At 43.3% G+C, this 26575-nt stretch overlaps 2 protein-coding genes across 2 annotated transcripts; both read left to right on the top strand.

Moving 5' to 3' along the window:
* LOC308323580 (uncharacterized protein) lies at positions 1–15388 on the top strand. The gene is made up of 7 exons (XM_080775314.1): positions 1–170; positions 931–1050; positions 5810–6058; positions 6537–6653; positions 7678–7717; positions 8227–8284; positions 13463–15388. Exons 1-7 carry the CDS (start codon positions 15–17, stop codon positions 14196–14198), a joined length of 1476 nt encoding a protein of 491 aa, XP_080631440.1. The 5' UTR covers positions 1–14; the 3' UTR covers positions 14199–15388.
* A 438-nt stretch (positions 15389–15826) lies between these two features.
* atf4b (activating transcription factor 4b) lies at positions 15827–19661 on the top strand. The gene is made up of 3 exons (XM_080775849.1): positions 15827–16055; positions 16925–17488; positions 17848–19661. The coding sequence occupies exons 2-3, from the start codon at positions 17044–17046 to the stop codon at positions 19047–19049; spliced, it is 1647 nt and encodes a 548-aa protein (XP_080631975.1). The 5' UTR covers positions 15827–16055; positions 16925–17043; the 3' UTR covers positions 19050–19661.
* The last annotated feature ends 6914 nt before the right edge of the window (positions 19662–26575 follow it).

Raw genomic sequence — 26575 nt, 5'->3', positions numbered from 1 at the left:
CGTCCCTGACCACCATGAGGCCCAGTCCTCTTCCCAGGTCCAAATCATGTCCTCGTCCGGCTCGTCCGCCCCCTCCCAGTCCCCCTACAAACAAGCGGCTGACTTCCTGTGGTTCCACTACACCAACTCTTAATGGAGGCCACGACAATAACAGCTCAACAACTCTGGAGGTAGGACATGTTTAGGACATGGAAAAGGCAGTGAAATGAAATGTTCCAATCAAAACAACACGTCCATTATTCGTAGAGAATATCGGGCGTACATAAATCTTACAAAATAATTGCTGCCATGAAAGTCGAGTGCTGAACAGTAAGCAACACTCATGGCTTGGGAAATATGCGCACTCAAGTATTTCTGAAATGTTGACATCATTCATGTGTAGCCATTTTTAATTAAAACAAAATATTTGTGGCATAACATTTTCCAAACAGTGGATCATACAAAACAACACCTAGTTAAAACTAGATTTTTAGTTCTAGTTCTAGTTTTATTAGCTGGTGCATAGCAGCAGCTAATCTTCCTGGGGTCCACACAGAACATAAAAACATGACATTCCAAATGAATGACATATACAGGATATATAAATAAAATAAAATTGAAAATATTATCCTAATCATGATCATGACTGCTGTGTGTGTGTGTGTGTGTGTGTGTGTGTGTGTGTGTGTGTGTGTGTGTGTGTGTGTGTGTGCGTGCATGTCCGTGCGCGTTCGAGCGCCCTACAGTTTTTGGGTTTCAAGATGCCTCTTCAATCGTCTCTTGAAACTTGATTTAGTTTTTTTTCTTTTGTGATTATAGCTGGCAGTTTGTTCCACTCAGCCATGACTCTATACAGTACTGTACTCTATACAGCTATAGTGATATGCAGGAGATATGTAGGAGTAGTTTATTAGCTGGATAAATTGTAAACTGTGTTCATGTGTTGTCCAGACTCTACGTATAGATGGTGGAGAGAGATGCCGATCACCATCCCCTCTTCCACCTCCACGACCCCCTCCCCCCTCCGGCTACCTCTCCCCCTCAGAGTATCAGAGAGGACTCACACATCAGGTACGTCATTATGTTCACTGTACCATACAGGCCGTATACAGTAGCACCATGTTCACTGTACCAGACAACAGGCCATATATACTGTACAGTAGCACCATGCATTTCCTTTATGACATTTGCTGTAAGCTTCTTTTGTGTGTTGCGACTTCCTTCAGGAAGCTTTATGGTTCATATAGCATAGCAGCACAGAGATATAGCTGGCCTTTTATCCCCCTAAGAGAGGCTACTCCAAGGGACTTCTAAAAGTGGATATACTTTTTGCCTGCCTGTCAATTTTATTTATTTATTATGGAATTATTTATTGTTATGGTTGGGGTTCAAGAAAGAGAGTTATAGTACCAACTATAGGAATACTGCTCCACCCACCCAAACATCTGTTGCATCCAGACCAGAAACCATCCATCTATCTCAATGGAACTCTTGATAGCAGGATTCCATGTTGTCATGGAATATATTGTGTCTTTTCTTTGACTATAACACTTATACATCCAGCTGTCCCAATCTAAAGGAAACATGAGACAGGCTCCTGGACCCGGGGCCGGGCCGGCGGTCACATGACTCCACTAACGACTTCATTGGATTTGCATTGGTGCTTTAATTGGTAGTAATTTCTAATAATGCAGAGCAAGGCCCCTATAGACTGTCTATGGGGAGAATACAGAGCAAGGCCCCTAGAGTCTATAAGGGCCTTGCTCTGTATTATTGGCCTAGAGTCCTAGACTGTCTGTCTCACCATGCACTCACTGGCTCCACAAAACCGCCCCACCGGTGTGGCTCACTGGACAAACGATAGTGCACTTTTACTTCTACAGTATACAGTCAATACAGACAGTATCAGTCATTATAGTGCAGTTTTATACTTCTACAGTATACAGTCAATACAGACAGTATCAGTCATTATAGTACAGTTTTACTCCTACAGTATACAGTCAATACAGACAGTATCAGTCATTATAGTGTAGTTTTACTCCTACAGTATACAGTCAATACAGACAGTATCAGTCATTATAGTGCAGTTTTATACTTCTACAGTATACAGTCAATACAGACAGTATCAGTCATTATAGTGCAGTTTTACTCCTACAGTATACAGTCAATACAGACAGTATCAGTCATTATAGTGCAGTTTATCTTCTACAGTATACAGTCAATACAGACAGTATCAGTCATTATAGTGCAGTTTAACTTCTACAGTATACAGTCAATACAGACAGTATCAGTCATTATAGTGCAGTTTTACTCCTACAGTATACAGTCAATACAGACAGTATCAGTCATTATAGTGTAGTTTTACTTCTAGTATACAGTCAATACAGACAGTATCAGTCATTATAGTGTAGTTTTACTCCTACAGTATACAGTCAATACAGACAGTATCAGTCATTATAGTGCAGTTTTACTTACAGTATACAGTCAATACAGACAGTATCAGTCATTATAGTACAGTTTTATACTTCTACAGTATACAGTCAATACAGACAGTATCAGTCATTATAGTGCAGTTTTACTTACAGTATACAGTCAATACAGACAGTATCAGTCATTATAGTGTAGTTTTACTCCTACAGTATACAGTCAATACAGACAGTATCAGTCATTATAGTGCAGTTTTATACTTCTACAGTATACAGTCAATACAGACAGTATCAGTCATTATAGTACAGTTTTATACTTCTACAGTATACAGTCAATACAGACAGTATCAGTCATTATAGTGTAGTTTTACTCCTACAGTATACAGTCAATACAGACAGTATCAGTCATTATAGTGCAGTTTTATACTTCTACAGTATACAGTCAATACAGACAGTATCAGTCATTATAGTACAGTTTTATACTTCTACAGTATACAGTCAATACAGACTGTATCAGTCATTATAGTGTAGTTTTACTTCTACAGTATACAGTCAATACAGACAGTATCAGTCATTATAGTGTAGTTTTACTTCTACAGTATACAGTCAATACAGACAGTATCAGTCATTATAGTGCAGTTTAACTTCTACAGTATACAGTCAATACAGACAGTATCAGTCATTGTGGGCATCCAGGGACGGACGTGCAGAGTCTGTTAGAGGGGCAGGGGCTGAGATCCCCTAAGAGGGCACTTTTGGACAAAAATAGCAGATCTACAAGCTCACAATGTGTCGCGCTGCGATGTGTTGAGAGCTTGTAGAGCGGCTATTTTCAGGGGAACAACTCAGCACTCTTTAGCTACTGGTGTATGTCTGTACGACATGGATTTCTAAGCTTTTTTCTTTGTTCAACACAAAATACTGTGTTCAAGTTCAGGAGACTTCGGAAAAATAGCAATTCCCCTGAATGCTGCCTGATTGTTAGTAGCCTGGGGGTAGTGAAGTGCTGCTAGACAATAGACGTTCTGTCACTGTATGTGTGAAGCATTTGCACTGCACTGTGCAACCCAGATTCGGCTCAAACAAGGGGTTAAAATTAATTTATCTCCTATGCCACTAAAATGTGGAACGCCTATACCAATGGCCATTAAAAGTGAATGTGAATCCCTAGACTCCTTCAGAACCGCTCTCAAAGAGCACTTACGAAGTTACGGGCGTCTGCAATTGGCCCCTGTCAAAAAGTCCCCTCCCCTATTTTTACTTTATTTAACTGTATATATAATATATGATGAGTTATAAGTGTAGCCTATGTTTGTATGTCTTTAAATGTTCTGACGAATTGAAAATGGAGGACCCTGATGTACTGTAAACAAGTCTTAGTTCTGCTTATCCTCGTAGCAGTTTTTGTATTCAGTTGTGCTTGAAATGAAATGTACCCATTCTACATGAATTCAAATTCAAATAAAATAAAACTAACAAATAAAAATATATACGAATTAGGCTATACCAGCAACTATCGTGCATCATTTTTGAATGTTTATTAGGCTCTCTAAACATAGACAATAATACACAATAGCAATATTATAATTGACGTGCCTCAAATGACTGTGGAGTTGGAAGCTTCCCCTCTCTCTCTAACCCTCTAACACCCGCATTAATTTCTACTTGCAAAAAATAGATTTCAACCTTACTACTACTTTGTACTACTAGGACTAAGACTAAAAAAGATGTTAAAAAAAATAAAGTTTGATGAAAAATGTATAATTATATAATTATATAATAAATTAATAATTTACATTTGGGGGATATCTTTCACAATAATGAATAAAACATGTTCTAGACATTCTAATGATCACAAAAAAACATATATTACAATTATTTTACCTACTTTATTAGGGTAAAGGTCAAAAGTCTTAGGTTAAAAAATGTTCAAAATTGCACAGTCCAAACATTTTTTATTTGTGTGAATTTCAGCCTCTGTGGGGGGTGTTTATATGCAAATATCATGACTAATGGCATTGAAATGGCATTGCAATGAACATCACTGATGACGTTTAGGTGAAAAAACAACAGAAATAAATAATAATTTAGTAATTAATTAAAATAAAATTGTTGCTAAAAAGCAAAGCTGGGTCTTAGAGGGCTAAGTGAAGGGAGAAACCCCATTGGCCAGGTGCCAAGGTGTCATGTCAGTGTCATGGAACCCCATTGGCCAGGTGCCAAGGCGTCATGTCAGTGTCATGAAAGATTAAGGAGGCTTGTCAGTCTTCTTGAGACCCCACCCTTTTGAGTCACTGCTTATTGCTTAAGGGGAGGCATACCTTCGATGTCTGTAAATAGACCTGTACAGTAAACAGGTAGAAGGAAGTGTCACACTCTGGTGAACAGTTGTGTATTCCTGTAACTGTCACCGACGTTCAGATGTTCAGATAATGACTATGAAAAAGGTTGCTTCTCGTTGCCATGGCGAGGCGAGGGAATACAAAGAGAGGGAAGTTACAGTTAAACCCACGGACGTATAGATGACACAACACTTTTTTCCCCCCTCCAGTTGAATATAGTTTATTAAAATATTACAGTATGCTATATTATAATATTTTATTAAAGTTTGCCTATCGGCCTGGCCGGACCACGGCCACGTTACTATAACTAATCAATCAATCAATCAATCAAACCTTACCAAATGTTTGTCCCAGAATAGGGATGCTAAACTTGAAGTAAAAATAAAAAAAGGTTAGAAAAAAGTTCAAATAAAGGCAATACCTCACACGGTTGCAAGTAAAGACATCACATGACTGGCTTTCCTTACAAACCCCCCCCCCCCCCCCCCCCGCACACACACACACACACACACACACCCTTCTTGTTCGTCCTTTTTTATTTTTATTTCTAGTTTTTAACCTTTTTAACTAGTTTTTACATAACATTGTTTTTACTTCTGTTCTGTAAAGCGACTTTGGGGTACCTAGAAAAGCGCTATATAAATGGTATATATTATTATTATACCTATAAGACTCGACATGGCTGACAGGCCTCGACGCCTGTTCAGCTGCATATGATGGCTTGTCTGTGGAAACTGTCCTTAAAGCCCAACACACACCGTCTGCGAACGCCGCGTGTCAAAACAGCTGCCTCCATTATTTTCAATGAACTTATCCCACACCGGCTCCGTCCGACGCTCGTTCACGCCTCGCCTGACGCTCCGATACGCCACCGTTCTATTTTCCAGGCGCGCGGCAACGCCTGTGCCGCGTCGCTACGCACGCGGTGTGTGTTGGGCTTTAGCCAACTCCACACTGCAGAGATTCTCTGTTGTCTGTGACATTTCTCAGAATAATGATTTATTTTGTTTGTGAATGTAATAATGTGAACCGTTATATAACTTGTCTGTTATCCGTTAACAGTACGTCAACACGGCAGAATGCGGGGGGGCACCACAGCGGCCTCAACAGCCTCCTCCACCACCGTTCACCCCTCCTCCTCCTCCACCACCGTTCACCCCTCCTCCTCCTCCTCCACGGCCCGTGACCAGGCCAGCTGTGTCGGCGTATTCCTCAGGTGTTTACACCTATGATGACACGCAGGAGGCCCTGTACACCGCCATAGAGTATCCCCCGTACCTGGAAGTGTTACCGGACGAGAACCATAATAGGGTGAGTGACGCTGTTTCCACACCTAAGCGCAAAACGGCCCACAGCCGCAGACAGAAGAAGCTGTGATCATAGCTGAGCTCATAGCGCGGCACCGGGTGCCGCGCTATGAGCTTGCAGATCTGCTATTTTCCTAGCTAAAGAAGTATAACATAATCCTTGAAACACCAAAAGTGTTTCCTGTCCTGAATAACTGTTGTTATCAGGCAGACGTACGCTACAGAGTGATCAACTCCAAGACCAACAGATTCAGTAACAGCTTCTATGCCACAGCGGTATAGTTGCACTCAATGCTGCTAAAAAATGATCTGTTGCTGCGACACATGTGTGTTTTGTTTTAGCTTGTACAGTATGTTGTTTTTGTGATATAATGCACTGATTGGTTGGATGGCACTTTTAATTTCGTTGTACACGTTGCAATGACCAATAAAGATCTATCTATCTATCTATCTATCTAACGTGTAATTGAATGTCCTTTCAGATCAGGCCATCAAACAGTACGTACAAACAGTACATGGGCCTGGAGCGGGCAACACCACCTAGAACCGCCCCACCACCACCAACCGGACCACGCTACCCCAACGCTGACCAGGACGAGGTATAATAATAATATTATGGCCATAAGTCGAAGTCATACGATTTGTCACACACGTTAGTTACCGCAGTGAAATTTGTTCCCCTGCATTTGACCCATGTATCTCTTGGAGCGGTTGAGCCGCAGCCAAGGTGCAGCCGTGCCGCGCTCGGGAATCATTTGATTAGTAGATTTGACCCCCCAATCCAACCCTTTGATGCTGAGTCGCCTGAGTGCCAAGCAGGGAGGCATTGGGTCCCATTTTTACAGTCTTTGGTATGACTCGGCCGGGGATCGAACCACCGACCTCCCAGTTTCAGGGCGGACACTCTAACTCTAACACTGTCTGGTTTGTAACCAAAGAAATTATGAATTTTACTCTTTTGCTCTCCTTTCCCCCTTTCCAACAAACAATACTTTTATGCACAATACTATTTTATTTTTGTTTTTTAAGTTTTTTACTTTCTTTATCATCTCACTGGAACACGCGTACTGCTGCAGATCATTACATTATTTCACATAATCTGTAATCTGTGAGAATCTACTAACCAAACCGTATACATACTGTATGTAGTTTAACCTTATAATAACCAAACCGTATACATACTGTAGTTTAACCTTATAATAACCAAACTGTATGCATACTGTAGTTTAACCTTATAATCGCCACCGCAAAAAAGGAGGATCTAGTTAGTTAGTTAGTTCGTTTATTTATCTCAGCCATTTACAGTACAGTACATTTCAGAATGAGGGTTTACAGAATTACAGTTTGACTGAAAAGGTTTGGGCTGAAGCCGAAGCTTATTATTATGCCCACCTTATTAATGATTCAAATAATAACAGAAAAAAACGAAAACAGGAACAGTAGCAATGGGAAAACTGATTCTCTATAGTGCTGTGCTTCTTATATACCAATGATGAACAGAAAATACAGAAACGTTGCGAACTCCTGGATTCTAGAGTCAAACGTGTAACTGCAAAGAAACCACAAGCTCTACGCTGATTTCACCGGCCCTTTCTGACAATAAAACCCTCTTCTTCCCAACAGGACGTGGACAGTCTGTTGAGATGGCTGAAGACGATGGCATGTAAGTACAGTATATAACATGTAACATACGGTATAACATGTAAGTACGGTATAACAGTACGGTATAACATGTGTTTTGCTTTGTGTTGGATCTGGTTCTGGTTGGTTCTGGGTGCACTGGTGGCCTTGGCAGGGGACTGTGAGAACCCAGGAGATATTTTAACCTTTTAACTTTGTTTTTATCAGGCTTGCTTTACTAGCATTGGAAAATGATGGGTACAGCTTTTCAGCCATTAGAACGCAAAAAAGTAGGCCCTACAATCCCTACATGTATTGATTTGATGACTGAAGCAATGTAAGACCCATCTTTAATAATAACCATTCATTATTTAAGTGAACATCTCCCCCCCACAAACCTTTTAACGTACACATAGTTAGATGTAAGGTGAAAGTTCCTGTGTTCATTTGGGGAGTTTGATACCAAATCCAGGAGAAATCCGGGAGAAATGATCAAACCACTGTGTGCATTGTTGCATTATCTAAACTCCATCTCTTTTTGTATTCTTGTAGACTCGAATGACATGATGGCTCCTTCGCTGTACGGCCTCAACATCGAAGATGAAACGAGGTAAGAGGAGCTGACAGTCTGTATGTAGACCTAATATAATATAATATATTAATATTATATTAACTAATATAACCCTATAACCTGTATCGATTAGATCAGCTTGCACAATTCCATGCTTATGTTGCCAAACAATCAAAATAACAATCTAAAATGCTCTAATTGTGTAGTTTACTTCTTGTAAATTAAGTAATGCAGAATGATTGACAATAATTTAACTCTTGAGAGAGTAAAAATGAAACGCTCTCAAGAGTTAAAGATCTATAAGGGTCCATTTGGTTACCAACTCTCCGTCATTTAGCATGGGGACCACCTGGAACCCCCTCAAGGACCCCTGGTGGTCCCTCAAGGACCCCTGGTGGTCCCTCAAGGACCACCTGGAACCCCCTCAAGGACCACTGGTGGTCCCTCAAGGACCCCTGGTGGTCCCTCAAGGACCCCTGGTGGTCCCTCAAGGACCCCTGGTGGTCCCTCAAGGACCACTGGTTGAAAACCACTGGATTATATTGGCCAGAAACGTACAGTATCTCCATAGTGGTATTTCAACTTGTTATGTTTAAGTGCGCGACGCTTCTTATTTTATTATTATTATTTTTTTAATACTGTTTTTATTAGGCATTTTTTTGTATGACAATTTCAGAATATTATCGACAATGATAAGTAATTCAGTTAAATAAAATGAAAAAAATAACAGGCAATGTAAATACAATACAATACATAATAAAAAAAGACATATAAATGTGATAAACATGAAAAAACTAAAAACAGTTAAACAATGACATGAGTGTGAACAGACAAACAAAACAGACAACAGGAACAGACACTCTTGCTCTCAAGCTTTTCCAACGTGTTGTTGTAAATTAAGTGAATTACAGACTAAGATTTTTTTAAATAAGAAAAAAGAAAAAACACTCTTTTTTTCAATTTCTTTGTGTAGGAGGGGTTAGCGTGCACCTATTGAAATAGTCAATGAAGGGTTGCCATGTCTGGTAGAACCCATCTTCACTCCCTCTCAATTCAAACTTAATCTTTTCCAATTGTAAGTAGTGCATAACATCTCTCATAAGTGAAGTGTGAGTCGGAACCTGTGCTTGTTTCCAATTCAACAGTATCAGTCTGCGAGCCAGGAAGTAGAGTCACATATTTTACCATGTTATATTGGAAAGTAGACAGTTTGACCCCGGGCCCCGTGACTCCCATAATTGCTCCGACGCTTCTTCTTAGTTGGAACACAAGTCAAGATAGATGTTGCACAGGAAAGTGGAAAAATATTGGCTAATAATAGCTATGGATAGTTTCACAGTTAGTTTAGTATGTCGCAATATTCAGCAGCATGCGTTGACTTGTGCTAGATCTGCAGACATGTCCTCGGCTACTGTCGGCCACAGCGAGGCTGCCTGTTATCAGCCTCTTTAACCCTCTAGCACCCAGAGTTGCTTTTTAGCAACTTTTTAGTAATTAATTTAATTTAATTAATTACTAAATTATTATTATTTTTTTCTGTTCTTTTTTCACCTAAACGTCATCAGTGATGTTCATTGCAATGCCATTTCAATGCCATTGGTCATGATATTTGCATATAAACACCCCCCACAGAGGCTGAAATTCTTTGTGATCATTAGAATGTCTAGAACATGTTTTATTCATTATTGTGAAAGATATCCCCCAAATGTAAATTATTAATTTATTACATTATTATATAATTATTATAAAATTTTCATCAAACTTTTATTTTTTATTTTTTTTAACATATTTTTTTGTGTCAGTCCTAGTAGTACAAAGTAGTAGTAAGGTTGAAATCTATTTTTTGCAAGTAGAAATTAATGCGGGTGTTAGAGGGTTAGAGTAAACACTATGCTCCGTTACAACAGCTATAGGGACGTAACGGTATACATTTTAACATTGATGTGATACGCGTCACGTTACATGGTTGACGATACATGGACGTATAGTGGATGATATTTGTTCATTCATCATGGCGATAACGATACCAGTCACCACTTACGTTTTTATAAATATTGAACCGGTTGTCATTTGGACATACAAGGTTCACGCTTGACAACGCTGATATATTGTCCTCTCAGTCGATCTCCTGATGCAGGAATGATGATGCAGCACAAGCTCTTGGCGTTCCGGGGATTAGAACGAAGTGTTTCAGAACACAGTAGTGATTTCAGGGAGTAAACCATGCACCTAACTATGCATTGTTGAGGTTTTTGTTTCCTTCAGTTTTTTGCATGCAGTGTTATTGAACACCCTTTACGTCTGTGTGTTGGTTAAAATATATTGAACCAATGAAAGGTAGTGAAAAGCGCTTCGGACAAAACCTCGTAACTCCATTGGAACCCTCAAACTGTCTGCCATTTAAGCAACTAACTCCACCACCTCTCCTCCTCTCATGCAAACTACGATGCCAACTTTGATGAGAAGTTGGCATTGAGGCAGTATTGCTTTGTTTTCAAAATAATTTCTTAATTTCCTGAAATATTAACATTTTGGAGTTGGAGGTGGTTTCTTCCCCACAGCAGAAATGTATTAAAGACAGACACATACTGTACGTTTATACTCGAGCTTGATAATTACCTAGACAATTATTAACCAACCAATTAACCAACAGTTTGTTACGTCTATGTGTTTTTCTAAGCTACTGAAAGCGGAACCTAATCTGACCACGATGTGTACACAATATAGGGTCACTTACAGGTCATTTCACTTTGTCTCGTCTACTTACACAACGTTGTGAAAAACAGACAGACTGTAACTTTCAAACTGCAAATTCAGATGTGTTTTACATTAGTGGCCTGTTCTGAAAGAGACCTGGGTCACAGTGGTACAGTATATGATTGAGATGCTTATCGTAGCACATTTAATTACACTTCTGTCCCTCCCATCAAATCTTCTTGTCATCCACCACAGTTGGGTCTACTCTACATTCCTCTATTAACTATTAATTGCGAACGCAGTGAGCACTTACTATGAGACCTAGCAGATCATGTCTGTCTGTCTGTGTGTCTGTGTGTCCCGCTTTTGTGCCCATATATGGAGCTGAGTGATTACGTCACCATGACTCAGCCATAACCATATAAGGAGTCCCCAAAGCAGCTATACGTCCAAAACCCAAATATGTACGAGCTGCGTTCGCTTCCCGCGTTTGCGCGTCTTACTTGTTAATTTTCTTCAGTTTAAAATGTCTTTCTCCTGAATGTGTTAAAAGAAACATAGATTTGAGCCCGACCCGGCCCGGCCCGGCCCTATAAACGTCGTGTCGGGTAATCTTCACATTGTAAAGGTGAAAAGCCAGTCAGCACCATTTTCATAATAGATAAATATAAGACAAACAGAAACAGAACTATTGTTGTTTTTATGGAAAATGGGTCGGGCAGAGTTTGGGAACTCTGCCAGAACCCGCCTCATCATGAGCCCGTCCAGATTTACAGACTTAAAATGTTGCACTAACAAAAAGTAACTTTCCTTTCTGACATCCAGGCTATACTTATTAATCATGCACAATGATGCATGTACAGTTACAGTAACTACGTAATTGACCTCAGGATGAACCAGGCCTGGAATTTCATCTATATTTAGGGGCAAAGCGAGGGAGACCACTTGGCCTTTGGTCTTGTACATGTTTTTTAGGGCACAATTAAAGGCCAAATGCCAGGACAGCAAGGCTATTAAATAAAGCATTTTTTAACCCATTCTGGTCGGGAACCCATTTTGGTGTTAGCATTATGCTATGCTTTAGCTATTGAAAAATAGCAGATCTACAAGCTCATAGCGCGCCACCGAGTGGCGCGCTACGAGCTTGTAGGTCTGCTATTTTTTTTTAAATCGACATTTCAAAATCTGATCTCGGGTCAGAATGGGTTCATCGGACCAGTGTGTGTCCAGTGGAAACCTGTATGAATCTGATCTCAGGTCAGAATGCGTTAAATTAAATACTAATCAAATAAATGAGTGATTGGTATTTACAAATTACTAATACTTAATAATAATAATAATACCTGGGACTTATATAGCGCTTTTCTAATACCCAAAGACGCTTTACATGTGTGGTGGCCGGGGGGGGGGGACATGACAAAATACATAATGTATAGCATAGTAGTATATATGTATAGTTTATATGTATAGTATATATGTATAGTTTATATGTATAGTATATATGTATAGTTCATATGTATAGTTTCATTATATAGATATTCCACTGTTACGTTCTTAGCTTACGCATGTTTCATGATAAATGCTTTTATGTGATGCATTCCCATGCTTTTTTGTTCTCGCTTAATGTAAGTCGCTCTGGATTAAGAGCGTCTGCTAAATGCCTAAATTGTAAATTGTAAATTGACAACTTTATTAGAAAACAAGTAAAATAGGAGTAAAACCAATAAGAACTGTACATGTACATAGCAGGTTAAAAAACACATCAGCTCGGGAATGCTATTCGGAACAGGTGGGTTTTCAGTGCGGTTTTGGGAGTGAGGGGAGTGAGGGGAGTGAGGGGGGCGTCCCAGATCTGTTTGGGGAGGGCATTCCAGAGGGTAGGGGGCGGGGCGGGGCGGCACTTTATACAAAGTCCTGGAAAAGGAGTTCAAAGGTTCATACTCGGTTCACATCCTGTCCTGTCACAGCCAGGATGTAGGCTGTGACATCATCATGCTGTGTGGGCAGAGGTCTGTAGTCTGTAGTCTGTAGTCTGTGTGGGCAGAGGTCTGTAGTCTGTAGTCTGTGTGGGCAGAGGTCTGTAGTCTGTGTGGGCAGAGGTCTGTAGTCTGTAGTCTGTGTGTATGTTCTCTTTTTGCGGAGACCATGTATTGTGCATGTTACTGTGCTGTAGCCTATAATATTATATATTGTTGATTGTTTGATCAGAATGAGACTTCTGTGTATATTCCTATAGCTCCACATTATCACATTATAGCTTTTCGGCATGACTCCTATTGTCTTTATAAGCTAAGTCATCATGACTCCTATTGTCTTTATAAACTAAGTCATGACTTCTATCGTCTTTATAAACTAAGTCATGGCATTTTTACAATAGGCCGACATCGACTTGAAGTTAGTCGGGTGCCGTGTCGTGTTAGTTGTGAGTTATTAACTTATTGCTATAATAATATCAGGTTTAACCATCAGTCCAGCGTCATAGAAATGACGACCATTTCCCTCAACCTGTATCTTCTCCAGGGAGTTCAACCAGAGGGCCCTGAACATGAAGAAAGCCCTGCGTCTCTACGACCTCCTCCTGACCCGGCGCGACGCCAAGCTGCGGGGCCTCCTCGCCCAGCTCGCCGGCCTCTCCGACAGCGTGGACAAGGCGCAGAAGAAGACCAAGACCATGGGCATCGCCGGGGGCGCCACGGGCGCCGTGGGCGGCGTGGCGGCCGTGGTGGGCATCGCCCTGGCGCCCGTCACCATGGGCGTGTCTCTGATCGCCACGGCCGTGGGCGCGGGCATGGTGGCGTCGGCGGGGGGCATGGGCACCCAGGCGGCCATCTCCCGCAAGAGGTGCGTGGAGCGGAGGACGGTGGACGGCGTGGTGCGGGACTACGGGCTCTGCGTGGCCGACGCCGAGCGCTGCGTGGCGTTGCTCCACACCGGGACGGACGAGCTGAGGAGGCACGACCTGGGCCGCTTACAGCGGGCCGGGGCCCGGCCGGAGGCGCTGAGGATGGCCCGGCTGTCGCAGGGCATGTACGACGCCACGGCGCACATCGGAGGCGGAGGCATGTCGTCCGAGCGGCTGCTCCGGAGCTTCGCCAAGGAAATGGACCTGTACTTCACGGAGAAGGACGGCCAGAGGCTGAACCGCTCGGCCGAGTGCAAGTTCATGAGCAGAGTCCGTCTGCTGGCTCAGGATCTGCAGGGAGTTCTGGATGAACTGAACACCATATGGAAGGAGTTCAGTCTGAAGTTAAAGTAGACCAAATGCAGTTCAGTCTAAAGTTAAAGTAGACCAATGCAGTTCAGTCTAAAGGAGACCCCAAACGTTTTAATGTCAAGGACCCCCAAATTGACACTAATAATTACCCTGCGGACCCCCTTTTGAAGAGATATGCCATGCAGGGACCCCCATAACTAAGAAGACTTTCTCTGGGAGTGGGACCCCCAATTTATATTGTAAAATCAAGGTTAATTTAACTCTGAGAGTGTACAAATGGAACCAGTCACACGAGAGAGACTCGGAGTAGAACCGCATGTGCAAAGGAGTCAGCTGAGGTGGTTCGGGCATCTGGTTAGGATGCCTCTCGGGCGTCTCCCTATAGGGAGGTCCTCGACGCACGTCCCACTGGGAGGAGACCCCCGGGACAGACCAAGGACCACGTCCCACTGGGAGGAGACCCCGGGGCAGACCAAGGACCACGTCCCACTGGGAGGAGACCCCGGGGCAGACCAAGGACCACGTCCCACTGGGAGGAGACCCCGGGGCAGACCAAGGACCACGTCCCACTGGGAGGAGACCCCGGGGCAGACCAAGGACCACGTCCCACTGGGAGGAGACCCCCGGGGGCAGACCAAGGACCACGTCCCACTGGGAGGAGACCCCGGGGCAGACCAAGGATCACGTCCCACTGGGAGGAGACCCCGGGGCAGACCAAGGACCACGTCCCACTGGGAGGAGACCCCGGGGCAGACCAAGGACCACGTCCCACTGGGAGGAGACCCCGGGGCAGACCAAGGCGCAGTTGGAGGAAATACATCGACTCACTGGCCTTGGAACGTCTCGGAATCCCCCAGGAGGAAGTCACTAATGTTGCTCTGGAGAGGGAAGTCTGCATGTTGCTGTTGCCCCCGCGACCCAACTACGGATAAGCGGTTGAAGATGGATGGATGGATGGACCCCCTGGAAGTCCCCCAATGACCCCTGGGACCCCCCTGGACCCTACTTTAGGAACCACTGGTCTAGACGGGAGAAAAAAAATCATTAACATTGTGAATCACATGTTGATGACATCATCAAGATGTGATTCACAAAAATGTTAATGATTTTTTTCAGACCTCCAGTTCTAGGATACACAGAATATGGGGGGACTTTTTTATTATTATTTCCACACAGCTCTAAGGTATATGAAGTATTAATGACGTATAGTAAAATGTTGAAAATGAGTGGAATTCCCCTGTAACTGTCTTGTATGATTTTAAAGCATATATTGTATTTAAAACATGTACAGTCCTATGTATATATATTTTTTTTTTATCAATGAAACAAAGGGATATTGATTTGTAATAAAAAACAGCCTACTTCACACTTTTGCAGAGCTACTATATTACAATAGTAATAGATATATCTATTACCAATGAACGGATGACCACATTTGAACTCTTGAAGGCAGCTTTCATAACGCTTTACAAAAACATCGTTGCACAACCATCTAATTTTCCGTGCATGTCACCATGATGCTGCAATAAACGCAGAGACGACCGTGACTACTTTCGCCCGGAATGCAAACAGTCACATATAGGCGGAGTGATACGTTACGTATACACTGTCTGACGCCGGGCGGGTGGGTGAGGGTTGTGTGTTGTGCGTGGTGCGGAAGGACACACAGTAGGCGCGTCGCGAGTCCTCCTTTAATTGCAACGCAGCGGAACTCCAACGCCATTTTCCATCCCGAGGATTTTACAACACGGAGTATTTTATTATATCTTCTACAACCTACATTAAAAGCGCTGATCGCAGAAATGGCAGTGTAAACGTGTGCCGCGTCCCCCGCCGCCAACCAACCCAGTGCATCCAACCAGTGCACTGAGCTTCTTCTCTCTTCTTTATCAAAATGACGTGAGTATTATTACACATTTTAAAGTTTATTTTTTTCTACCCCATAACATCCATTATGCATTGGTTGCATCCAGACAGACTAGTAGCGATCAGGCCCACTGATAGATGGAACACGGCGAATGTCGAGCTCCAAAAGTCACCTTTTCATATTAATGTCGGTGTTTTTTACGATGATCGTTGTATTTATATATAGGCTTGTGAATATAGCGATATATTGTTGTTTTAGGCTTAATAGGATATATTATTTAAGGCTACTCGACTCTAATGACATTGACGAACACGTGGTGTTATACATGTTCCATTGTCTCTCACCCTCGACAAAGAGAGGCTGTAACGAACTCTAGTCATTATTTTAATTATTATTATTTTTAGGTGCCAACGTGGCAGTTAGAAAATGGTTCGCTTCCACACATTTTGGTCAAAATGGCGGCTTTGTGTAGCTAGTAGGCGTGTTTGAGGAGCAGAGACAAAAATGACCCAAGTTGACAGTTGTTGTTATAATGGGATGGTGAGGGGAGGGGAGGGGGGCGTAGTGGGACTTTCCCCCCCCCAGCCCAGTTGCTATGGAAACAGACAGGCCATTGACGTAAGAGTCACAAGACTCGACTAGGCGCACATTGTGTAAAGCAGGTGAAATGCAGGGATGGATGGATGGTGTGGGAAGAGCTCAAACATGACACCCAGGTGTTGGGAGGGAAATACAACTTAAATCCTCACACACACTTTGTGTTATTATTTACACAAAATGTACTGATTGTATTAACATCTCTAAAACAGTGTTGTTACACCCTGATGAATCTCATAATAATCCTCTCTTTACTGTACTTTTATACCCCCCCCCCCACACACACACACACACACACACACAGGTCCTTCGTGGAAACCCTGAAACCTGCTGTAGGCGACAGCACCAGAGACACGTTCCCCGACACTCGGTCGCATCATCGCGCCGCCAACCCGCTCGAAGACGTGACCGACAACAGCCACTATGACCACGACGATGAGAAGCTCACGGTTTGGCCTGGCCGACATGGAGGCCCTTCTTTACGGACCTCCGTCGTCCTGTCCCATGGCTGACCCCATGGGCGCACCGCAACTCCTCCTCCACCACCGTGAACAGGAAGACGAAGGGCCACCACGCCCCAGAGGCGGAGCCGCCTCCTCCTCTGCCTCGTCCCCCTCCCTCTCCTCCTCTTTGAGACCTCCTTCCTCCTCCTCCTCCTCCTCCTCCTCGTCTCCTCCTCCCTTCTACTCCCCTTCTCCCTCGCCGTCGGCCCCACTCCAACTCCTCCTCCACGGAGACGAAGAAGACAAGGTGGGACCCGATTCGGACATGTTGTCCTTGGCATGGCTGGGCCACCCCGACCATCTGGGCCGCACCGGCACCTCCCAGGCTGCCGGCATGGACCAGGATGATGATGAGAACGACAAAGGTGATTTAAAAGAAAAGAAAAGAAAAGGAAAACAAAAACGTGAACATACTTCAGACAATCACAAATCACTGAAATCAGTCTCGCAATTTTAGTCATGAATGCCAATAATACCCTAATGATGAAACCACACGAAGGTTAGCTTTGTATTTAACACAGTAAAGCGCATATGTCCACTTAATTGCAAAGTAACTTAACTTAATTGGAAACGCAATTTTTTTTTCAATCTTTTTTTTTTTATTGAATTTTCCCATAAAGATGCATCATAAAATAAAGTAGGACAAACTAGAAAAGGTATACATTAAAATTAAAAAGCACAATTCAACTGGACTGATCTTCTTTTATTGCTTCCGTTTCCACAGAGGCTGCGTTCTGCGACCTGGACTGGATGACGGAGCGGATGGACCTGAGTGAGTTCGACCTGGACACTCTCATTGGTCCCTGCAGCCCACATGACGACGCTCCCAGCTCTCCCCAGGGTCTCCTGGAGGCCCTGGACTGTCCCATGGACCTGGACTCCCTGCCCCCCCTCCCCAAGGCCAGCTCTCCCCAGGGTCTCCTGGAGACCCTGGACTGTCCCATGGACCTGGACTGTCCCGTGAACCTGGACTCCCTGCCCCTCCCTGCTGCGCCCGCGGACCTCGCCACAGCCTCTGTGCCAACTAGTCCTCCTCAGACTCCGTCCACTGAGACGTGTCTCTCTGTCCTCTCCGCGGTGGACTCTGTGTCCCTTCTGGACGGCCGGGGGGACGACTACAGCGTCCCAGAGGCCCAGGAGGAGCTGGAGATCAAATCTGAGCCCGTGTCCCCTGCTCCTCCTCCGTCCTCCTCCTCCTCCGCGTCTCCCTCCCCGTCCGGCCACTCGCCTCCTCCCTCCCCCACATACACTCTGGACCTGGGGAGCGAGGTGGACGTGGCCGAGTGCTGTGAAGTGAAGCCCACCATCGTGGCCACCATCGTCCCCCAGCAGGTCCCCAGGATCGTCCTGTCGCTGTCCCCCACCCGCATCGTCCTCGTGCTAGCCCCCAAACGAGAGATCTCCACCACCACCACCACCGTGACGAGTCTGACGACCACTGTGACCACCAGACCGGAGGTGGTCTACTCCTCCTCTCCCCACCCCCGACCACCAGACCCTGGCCCGGTGAAGTCCCATAGAAGCAGGCCCTACCCCGACCCCAAATCCACCAGACTCAGTCCGCCCTCTCCCCCTCCCAGCACCTCCTCCTCCAGTGTCAGAGTCAAGTGCCCCAGGGGGGGTGCAGGGGCCGCGGCGGGGGCGACGATGAAAGAAGAAAGGGTGGCTCCTTCTCCCGCGACGAGGCCCGTCAAGGAGAAGAAATTGAAAAAGATGGAGCAGAATAAGACGGCGGCCACTCGCTACCGGCAGAAGAAGCGAGTGGAACACGAGCAGCTGAGCGTGGAGTACGGCGAGCTGGAGAAGAAGAACATTGAGCTGACGGAGAAGGCAGAGTCCATGGCCCGGGAGATACAGTACCTCAAAGAGCTGATGGACGAGGTCCGCCTGACCCGGATGAAGAAAGGCCTGGGAGCTGACCTCTAAGAACAAAGAGGTGAGAGACTGTTGGGTGAGTGGGTGGGTGGTACTGTTGGACATGGTGGGTGAGTGGGTGGGTCGGGGGTACTGTTGGATATGTTGGGTGAGTGGGGGTGGTACCAAAATGAAAAGTGTGTGTGGAATGATGAGAAAGAGAGAGGGTTGAAATGGTGCTCACCGAAATAATAATCACACGATTAGGATTAAAGTTGTGTGTATTCTTATATTGTGGCGCATGTCTGAGAAGACGCCCCCAAAACGAAACCCCAGCAAAGTTATTTGACTTCTCAAGATATGTTATAAGTCTACTACTGTATGGGTATTTTAGGAAAGTTAAAATATGCTGTTTTTTTTGTGTACTTGTTTTAGAGTAGTTTTTCCCAGTATGAAAACCTACAAGTATTTTCCACTCAGTATCTGTACTTGTATAGTACTGTATGTATCTGTTTATTACAACCTTGGACCTTGGTAACTTTGTATTTAATTCATGTATAAGATTGTACTTTAATAGTAGAGATTGTCTTGTACATTTTGATGAAGATGTACTTGTACGTATTTAGTATGATATCTGGTCATTATGTCTTGATCTCTATAATAAAGCTGAAATCTTAAAACACAGATTTTATTTCTTGTCAGTCATTATTATGCTAGAAATTGTGTAATGGATAAATTAACTCATTTTATGAACACACGCTCGCTCAAATAGGACTGGGATCCAATGCACATTTTGGCAAATAAGATGCTTATAGTTCAGGATTAACTGCAGAGTGATACGAGGGTGATAAAAAAAAAAAAAAGGTGTTTGTTCTGCTTGGTATATTATGCACTATCAATAATATTGATAGGGTCATGAACCCGGATATCGAACCAAATTCTACTGTTTTCAGTCACTTGAGCAATGTGCATATATATAGTGTGTGTGTGTGTGTGTGTGTGTGTGTGTGTGTGTCCACATAAATACACAAGATTGATCCCGTCTCAATTTGTCCTAATCCTCAGGAGGAACATGTTGGGGAAAAAAAAGAAGGTAAAGAAAGTGCAGTACTTCGTATTTGTGTTACTGTTGTTTAAATCTAGGACTATTTAGAATGTGTAGGTATTTTGGCCCACATCGGGAATCCACTAATGGCTCAAAGTGTAAACGGAGAAGTTTACTTTTAAAAACCTTTCAGGTTTTGGGGCATTATTCACTTTCAACGTGTCGTTGACGACCATAATACCATTTTCAAAAAATGTGAAAAGTATAAAATAGAGCTTTTTAAGTAAGTTAATTTGCTCAGAATGAATGCAGCACAGAACGGGCCACCGGATCTCCAGTCCCGTGACGATGCGTTACGTTACAATGGAACTGTTGAAGCTAGTGTCTCGTTTCTGTGGAGACTCTTTTTTTTTTTAGAGGGCAGACTAGGTGAGGGTAATGGGGCCGGCCTGACCGGCAGTGTGCTGCCCACACACGAGTGTTGCATCAAATGACTGTCATGTGAAACTACACACACACACACCACTTCCTATCCAGACTCTGTCCATTTTAGGATGAAAACGGCAGCATGCGGACGGATACGCTTCACGACGCTATACGTGCATGCTGCTAATTTTGGCCTCTGCAGTTCTTTTCATTTTTCTGACAGTAGGGAAATTGAATTGCCTGTTTTGTTTGTGAGATGAAATGCAACATGCATTCAGGACAGGAAGAGAATGGGGATGCAGGAAAGGGAGAGAGAGAAAGTAACTCTTTAAATGTGCTTTGGAAGTATGAGTAGCCCTAAAGGTACACACTGTTAATATGGCTCAGGATTCTGACCAGGCAGCTTTGGAAAAAATCTGCTTGTGGATGTGATGATGGGCCAAAACATGAATGCTGCTGCAGAGCTACAAAAGACATTAGTACTGCTCTTTTAAAATAATTACCCTTGTCATCCCAAACCTTTCCATGTCAAGGACCCCCAAATTGAATTTATTTTGCCCACGGACCCCCATTTGAAAAGACATGCCAGGGACCCCTCCCCATAAGAGAAGATTGTAACGGCTCTAGCAGTGATTCTCAACCCGTTTTATTTCAAGGAGAGAATGGTACAAATAGAACCATTCACCATTTGTACACTCTCAAGAGTTACAGACCCACAAGGGCCCATTTTGGTTCCAAACTATCATTTAGCCGGGGACCCCCTGGAACTCCCTCAAGGACCCCTGGGGGTCCCCGGAACCCACTTTGGGAACCATGCAATGATCTAAGGGTAACGCCATTTGAAATGGCATGTAATTCTAATCCTATTTTAGTTTTTGACTATCTATAAATCTATGTTGTATACTACGTAGGGCTATAGAATAATTTACTTATTACTTTTATACATTCTAAATATATTGATAAAAGGTGAGTAGGTGACAAAGAACACTATATTATTGTATTTGTTTAAAAAAATATATATATATTATGTAACTTAATAAATACCTTAGTTATTACTTACTTATTACAATGTATACTGTTCATAATCATGAAGATTTACACCATCTTAAACGCAAACTCACTGTAGATACAAAACAACGTCCTCGCCCCATTGTTGTAGAATCCAGTGTTTATTTTACCACTAATATTCAGATTCACTCTGAAACTCTGTGGGCTCAGTTTAGATAAGAGGATTTACAAAAATATAAGCGTTAAGTGAGCATATAGTGCCCCCTTGTGGTGAATTTGTAAAACGACTCATTCTAGAAGTTTTGACTTCTTTTGATAGAATATAGTTGAGCGACAGGAAACCGAGGTTATGCAACATGCAATGTAATAACTAGGCCTTAGCTGGAACCTTATTTAAAACAAGGTTCAACTACACGAAAAACAAGCAAAAAGCAAAACCATATACAACAGAAATAGCATTAACAACATATCCATATATTTTATTGTCTGGATGAAACAAAGTTTGTTGCACTAATGATGCGAGCACCACATTATAGGATCACACACAGTATAGTAACTAAAGTAAACTGGTGGACGTTTACACAGTGAAATTTGTTTTGATGGTACAATATAACAATGATGATAATCATCTTACACTGTAAATATCCATCGCTTTATATACAATGTATGTAATCACAAGTGGAGCGGAACTTTTTAAGTTTAACTCAAGACTTTGAAATATATCCTCACACACCAACACACTCTTGAAGGCATGCTTTCTATACTAAGTGCCGTGGTAGACTATAGCCTGGGTAAACCCTCCCCCCTAGTGGTAGACTACAGTCACTACATCACTAGATGAAGCATTGTGGCAGGAAAGCATCGAGGAAGCAGTGGCTTCTTTTATAGCACTTTTTGCCTCTTTTAGTAGAAAATGTGTTTTTTCCTCTCCTTTATTAACACATGGCAGTGCTACTGGTCACACACATTCATTACCAACCTTTATAAGTACATGGGCTTGAATTGTCTTGTTCCACACTAGGCTATTAACTTTCCGTTGTCTTTCATGGATACCGCGGTGGTTTATTTTTATTGTATAGCACAGTTGTAGCTCTGGTCCACAGCCTTCCTGCTTCGATTCTGCGAATTTCTGCCCTGCAGTAAGGCTATGCGACTTACCGGTTTAAAGGAGGAGAGGCTGATCTGATTTCAATTTGAGATTTAAACCGGTAAGTCGCATAGCCTTACTGCAGGGCAGAAATTCGCAGAATCGAAGCAGGAAGGCTATGGACCAGAGCTAAGCACAGTTGTAAAGGTAGAGGTGATATAATAATGACCTCATGGTGGCTTCGGCATGGTTCTAAACAGGGAGTGATGTTAGTAGTTTATTAGGCACTGATCGTTTGTCTAAACAGGCCTCTGGGAGCTGAGTTTATCTCTCTCTCTCTCTCTCTCTCTCTCTCTCTTTTCTCTCTACATAATGTCAGTAGCAGATCGATGTGCCAATCATGTCGATATTTGAAATATATCCTATCAGCAGGTAATCAAGTAAGCAAGCCCTCCTTAGCCCTAAACAAGCCCTCGAAATGTATCTAGTGTTTCTGTAGCACTGCACAGGACCACTGGATGTGATGTAAATGTATATAGTGTTTCTGTAGCACTGCACTGCACAGGACCACTGGATGTGATGTAAATGTATCTAGTGTTTCTGTAGCACTGCACAGGACCACTGGATGTGATGTAAATGTATATAGTGTTTCTGTAGCACTGCACTGCACAGGACCACTGGATGTGATGTAAATGTATCTAGTGTTTCTGTAGCACTGCACAGGACCACTGGATGTGATGTAAATGTATCTAGTGTTTCTGTAGCACTGCACAGGGACCACTGGATGTGATGTAAATGTATCTAGTGTTTCTGTAGCACTGCACAGGACCACTGGATGTGATGTAAATGTATATAGTGTTTCTGTAGCACTGCACAGGACCACTGGATGTGATGTAAATGTATCTAGTGTTTCTGTAGCACTGCACAGGACCACTGGATGTGATGTAAATGTATCTAGTGTTTCTGTAGCACTGCACAGGGACCACTGGATGTGATGTAAATGTATCTAGTGTTTCTGTAGCACTGCACAGGACCACTGGATGTGATGTAAATGTATCTAGTGTTTCTGTAGCACTGCACAGGGACCACTGGATGTGATGTAAATGTATCTAGTGTTTCTGTAGCACTGCACAGGACCACTGGATGTGATGTAAATGTATATAGTGTTTCTGTAGCACTGCACAGGACCACTGGATGTGATGTAAATGTATCTAGTGTTTCTGTAGCACTGCACAGGACCACTGGATGTGATGTAAATGTATCTAGTGTTTCTGTAGCACTGCACAGGGACCACTGGATGTGATGTAAATGTATCTAGTGTTTCTGTAGCACTGCACAGGACCACTGGATGTGATGTAAATGTATATAGTGTTTCTGTAGCACTGCACAGGGACCACTGGATGTGATGTAAATGTATCTAGTGTTTCTGTAGCACTGCACAGGACCACTGGATGTGATGTAAATGTATATAGTGTTTCTGTAGCACTGCACAGGACCACTGGATGTGATGTAAATGTATCTAGTGTTTCTGTAGCACTGCACAGGACCACTGGATGTGATGTAAATGTATCTAGTGTTTCTGTAGCACTGCACAAGACCACTGGATGTGATGTAAATGTATCTAGTGTTTCTGTAGCACTGCACAGGACCACTGGATGTGATGTAAATGTATCTAGTGTTTCTGTAGCACTGCACTGCACAGGACCACTGGATGTGATGTAAATGTATCTAGTGTTTCTGTAGCACTGCACAGGACCACTGGATGTGATGTAAATGTATCTAGTGTTTCTGTAGCACTGCACTGCACAGGACCACTGGATGTGATGTAAATGTATCTAGTGTTTCTGTAGCACTGCACAGGACCACTGGATGTGATGTAAATGTATCTAGTGTTTCTGTAGCACTGCACAGGACCACTGGATGTGATGTAAATGTATCTAGTGTTTCTGTAGCACTGCACAGGACCACTGGATGTGATGTAAATGTATCTAGTGTTTCTGTAGCACTGCACAGGACCACTGGATGTGATGTAAATGTATCTAGTGTTTCTGTAGCACTGCACAGGGACCACTGGATGTGATGTAAATGTATCTAGTGTTTCTGTAGCACTGCACAGGACCACTGGATGTGATGTAAATGTATCTAGTGTTTCTGTAGCACTGCACAGGACCACTGGATGTGATGTAAATGTATCTAGTGTTTCTGTAGCACTGCACAGGACAGGACCACTGGATGTGATGTAAATGTATCTAGTGTTTCTGTAGCACTGCACAGGACCACTGGATGTGATGTAAATGTATATAGTGTTTCTGTAGCACTGCACAGGACCACTGGATGTGATGTAAATGTATCTAGTGTTTCTGTAGCACTGCACAGGACCACTGGATGTGATGTAAATGTATCTAGTGTTTCTGTAGCACTGCACAGGGACCACTGGATGTGATGTAAATGTATCTAGTGTTTCTGTAGCACTGCACAGGGACCACTGGATGTGATGTAAATGTATATAGTGTTTCTGTAGCACTGCACAGGACCACTGGATGTGATGTAAATGTATCTAGTGTTTCTGTAGCACTGCACAGGACCACTGGATGTGATGTAAATGTATCTAGTGTTTCTGTAGCACTGCACAGGACCACTGGATGTGATGTAAATGTATCTAGTGTTTCTGTAGCACTGCACAAGACCACTGGATGTGATGTAAATGTATCTAGTGTTTCTGTAGCACTGCACAGGACCACTGGATGTGATGTAAATGTATCTAGTGTTTCTGTAGCACTGCACTGCACAGGACCACTGGATGTGATGTAAATGTATCTAGTGTTTCTGTAGCACTGCACAGGACAGGACCACTGGATGTGATGTAAATGTATCTAGTGTTTCTGTAGCACTGCACAGGACCACTGGATGTGATGTAAATGTATCTAGTGTTTCTGTAGCACTGCACAGGACAGGACCACTGGATGTGATGTAAATGTATCTAGTGTTTCTGTAGCACTGCACAGGACCACTGGATGTGATGTAAATGTATCTAGTGTTTCTGTAGCACTGCACAGGACAGGACCACTGGATGTGATGTAAATGTATCTAGTGTTTCTGTAGCACTGCACAGGACCACTGGATGTGATGTAAATGTATCTAGTGTTTCTGTAGCACTGCACAGGACAGGACCACTGGATGTGATGTAAATGTATCTAGTGTTTCTGTAGCACTGCACAGGACCACTGGATGTGATGTAAATGTATCTAGTGTTTCTGTAGCACTGCACAGGACAGGACCACTGGATGTGATGTAAATGTATCTAGTGTTTCTGTAGCACTGCACAGGACAGGACCACTGGATGTGATGTAAATGTATCTAGTGTTTCTGTAGCACTGCACAGGACCACTGGATGTGATGTAAATGTATCTAGTGTTTCTGTAGCACTGCACTGCACAGGACCACTGGATGTGATGTAAATGTATCCAGTGTTTCTGTAGCACTGCACAGGAGTGACAGGACCACTGGATGTGATGTAAATGTATCTAGTGTTTCTGTAACACCCCCCCCCCCCCCCTTACCCACAGTTCCTTCTCTCTGATGCTGAGTCATGTTGCTGAATCTTCCTTATTGACTAGCACACACACACACACACACACACACACACACACACACACACACACACACGTGCATGGCCAGAAAGCAGAGCGATGCAGAACCAGACCGGGCTATAGTTGTGTGACACAATATGGAGACAGAGAGGGATGTAAAATCCTGAGTTGTTCGTTTACAGCAGTGGTTACCTTTTCATTTCCTTTTCCCATTATCTATAGTGGCCCATTATCTGACGTGGCACAGCAGAGTCCATGGAATACGTCGTCCCGAGGAGAACAAACATTGACCAAAGCAAACCCTAGAGGTAGTTGAAAAGGTTTCTGTTAATGAGCAGTTTGCACTAATGAAGTAATTAAGTAAATATGCCAGAATCAGCCCTAAAGGGCTGGGATTTCATCCCAATTCGCAGAGCAGGACTACTGAAACGAAAATAAATCT

This window comes from Protomyctophum bolini (assembly GCF_963924005.1).
Source record: "Protomyctophum bolini genome assembly, chromosome: 11".
In the NCBI taxonomy this organism is placed as follows: domain Eukaryota; kingdom Metazoa; phylum Chordata; class Actinopteri; order Myctophiformes; family Myctophidae; genus Protomyctophum; species Protomyctophum bolini.
This window is presented reverse-complemented; position numbering and strand designations above follow the sequence as displayed.

Bases quoted from the DNA above. Each gene is read 5' to 3' on its own strand.
- LOC308323580 (XM_080775314.1), top strand. From the start codon at position 15: ATGAGGCCCAGTCCTCTTCCCAGGTCCAAATCATGTCCTCGTCCGGCT. The intron at 6,654-7,677 runs GTATAATAATAA...TCTTCCCAACAG, and splicing joins CCAACGCTGACCAGGACGAG to GACGTGGACAGTCTGTTGAG. The intron at 7,718-8,226 runs GTAAGTACAGTA...GTATTCTTGTAG, and splicing joins ATGGCTGAAGACGATGGCAT to ACTCGAATGACATGATGGCT.
- atf4b (XM_080775849.1), top strand. From the start codon at position 17,044: ATGACCACGACGATGAGAAGCTCACGGTTTGGCCTGGCCGACATGGAG. The intron at 17,489-17,847 runs GTGATTTAAAAG...CCGTTTCCACAG, and splicing joins TGATGATGAGAACGACAAAG to AGGCTGCGTTCTGCGACCTG.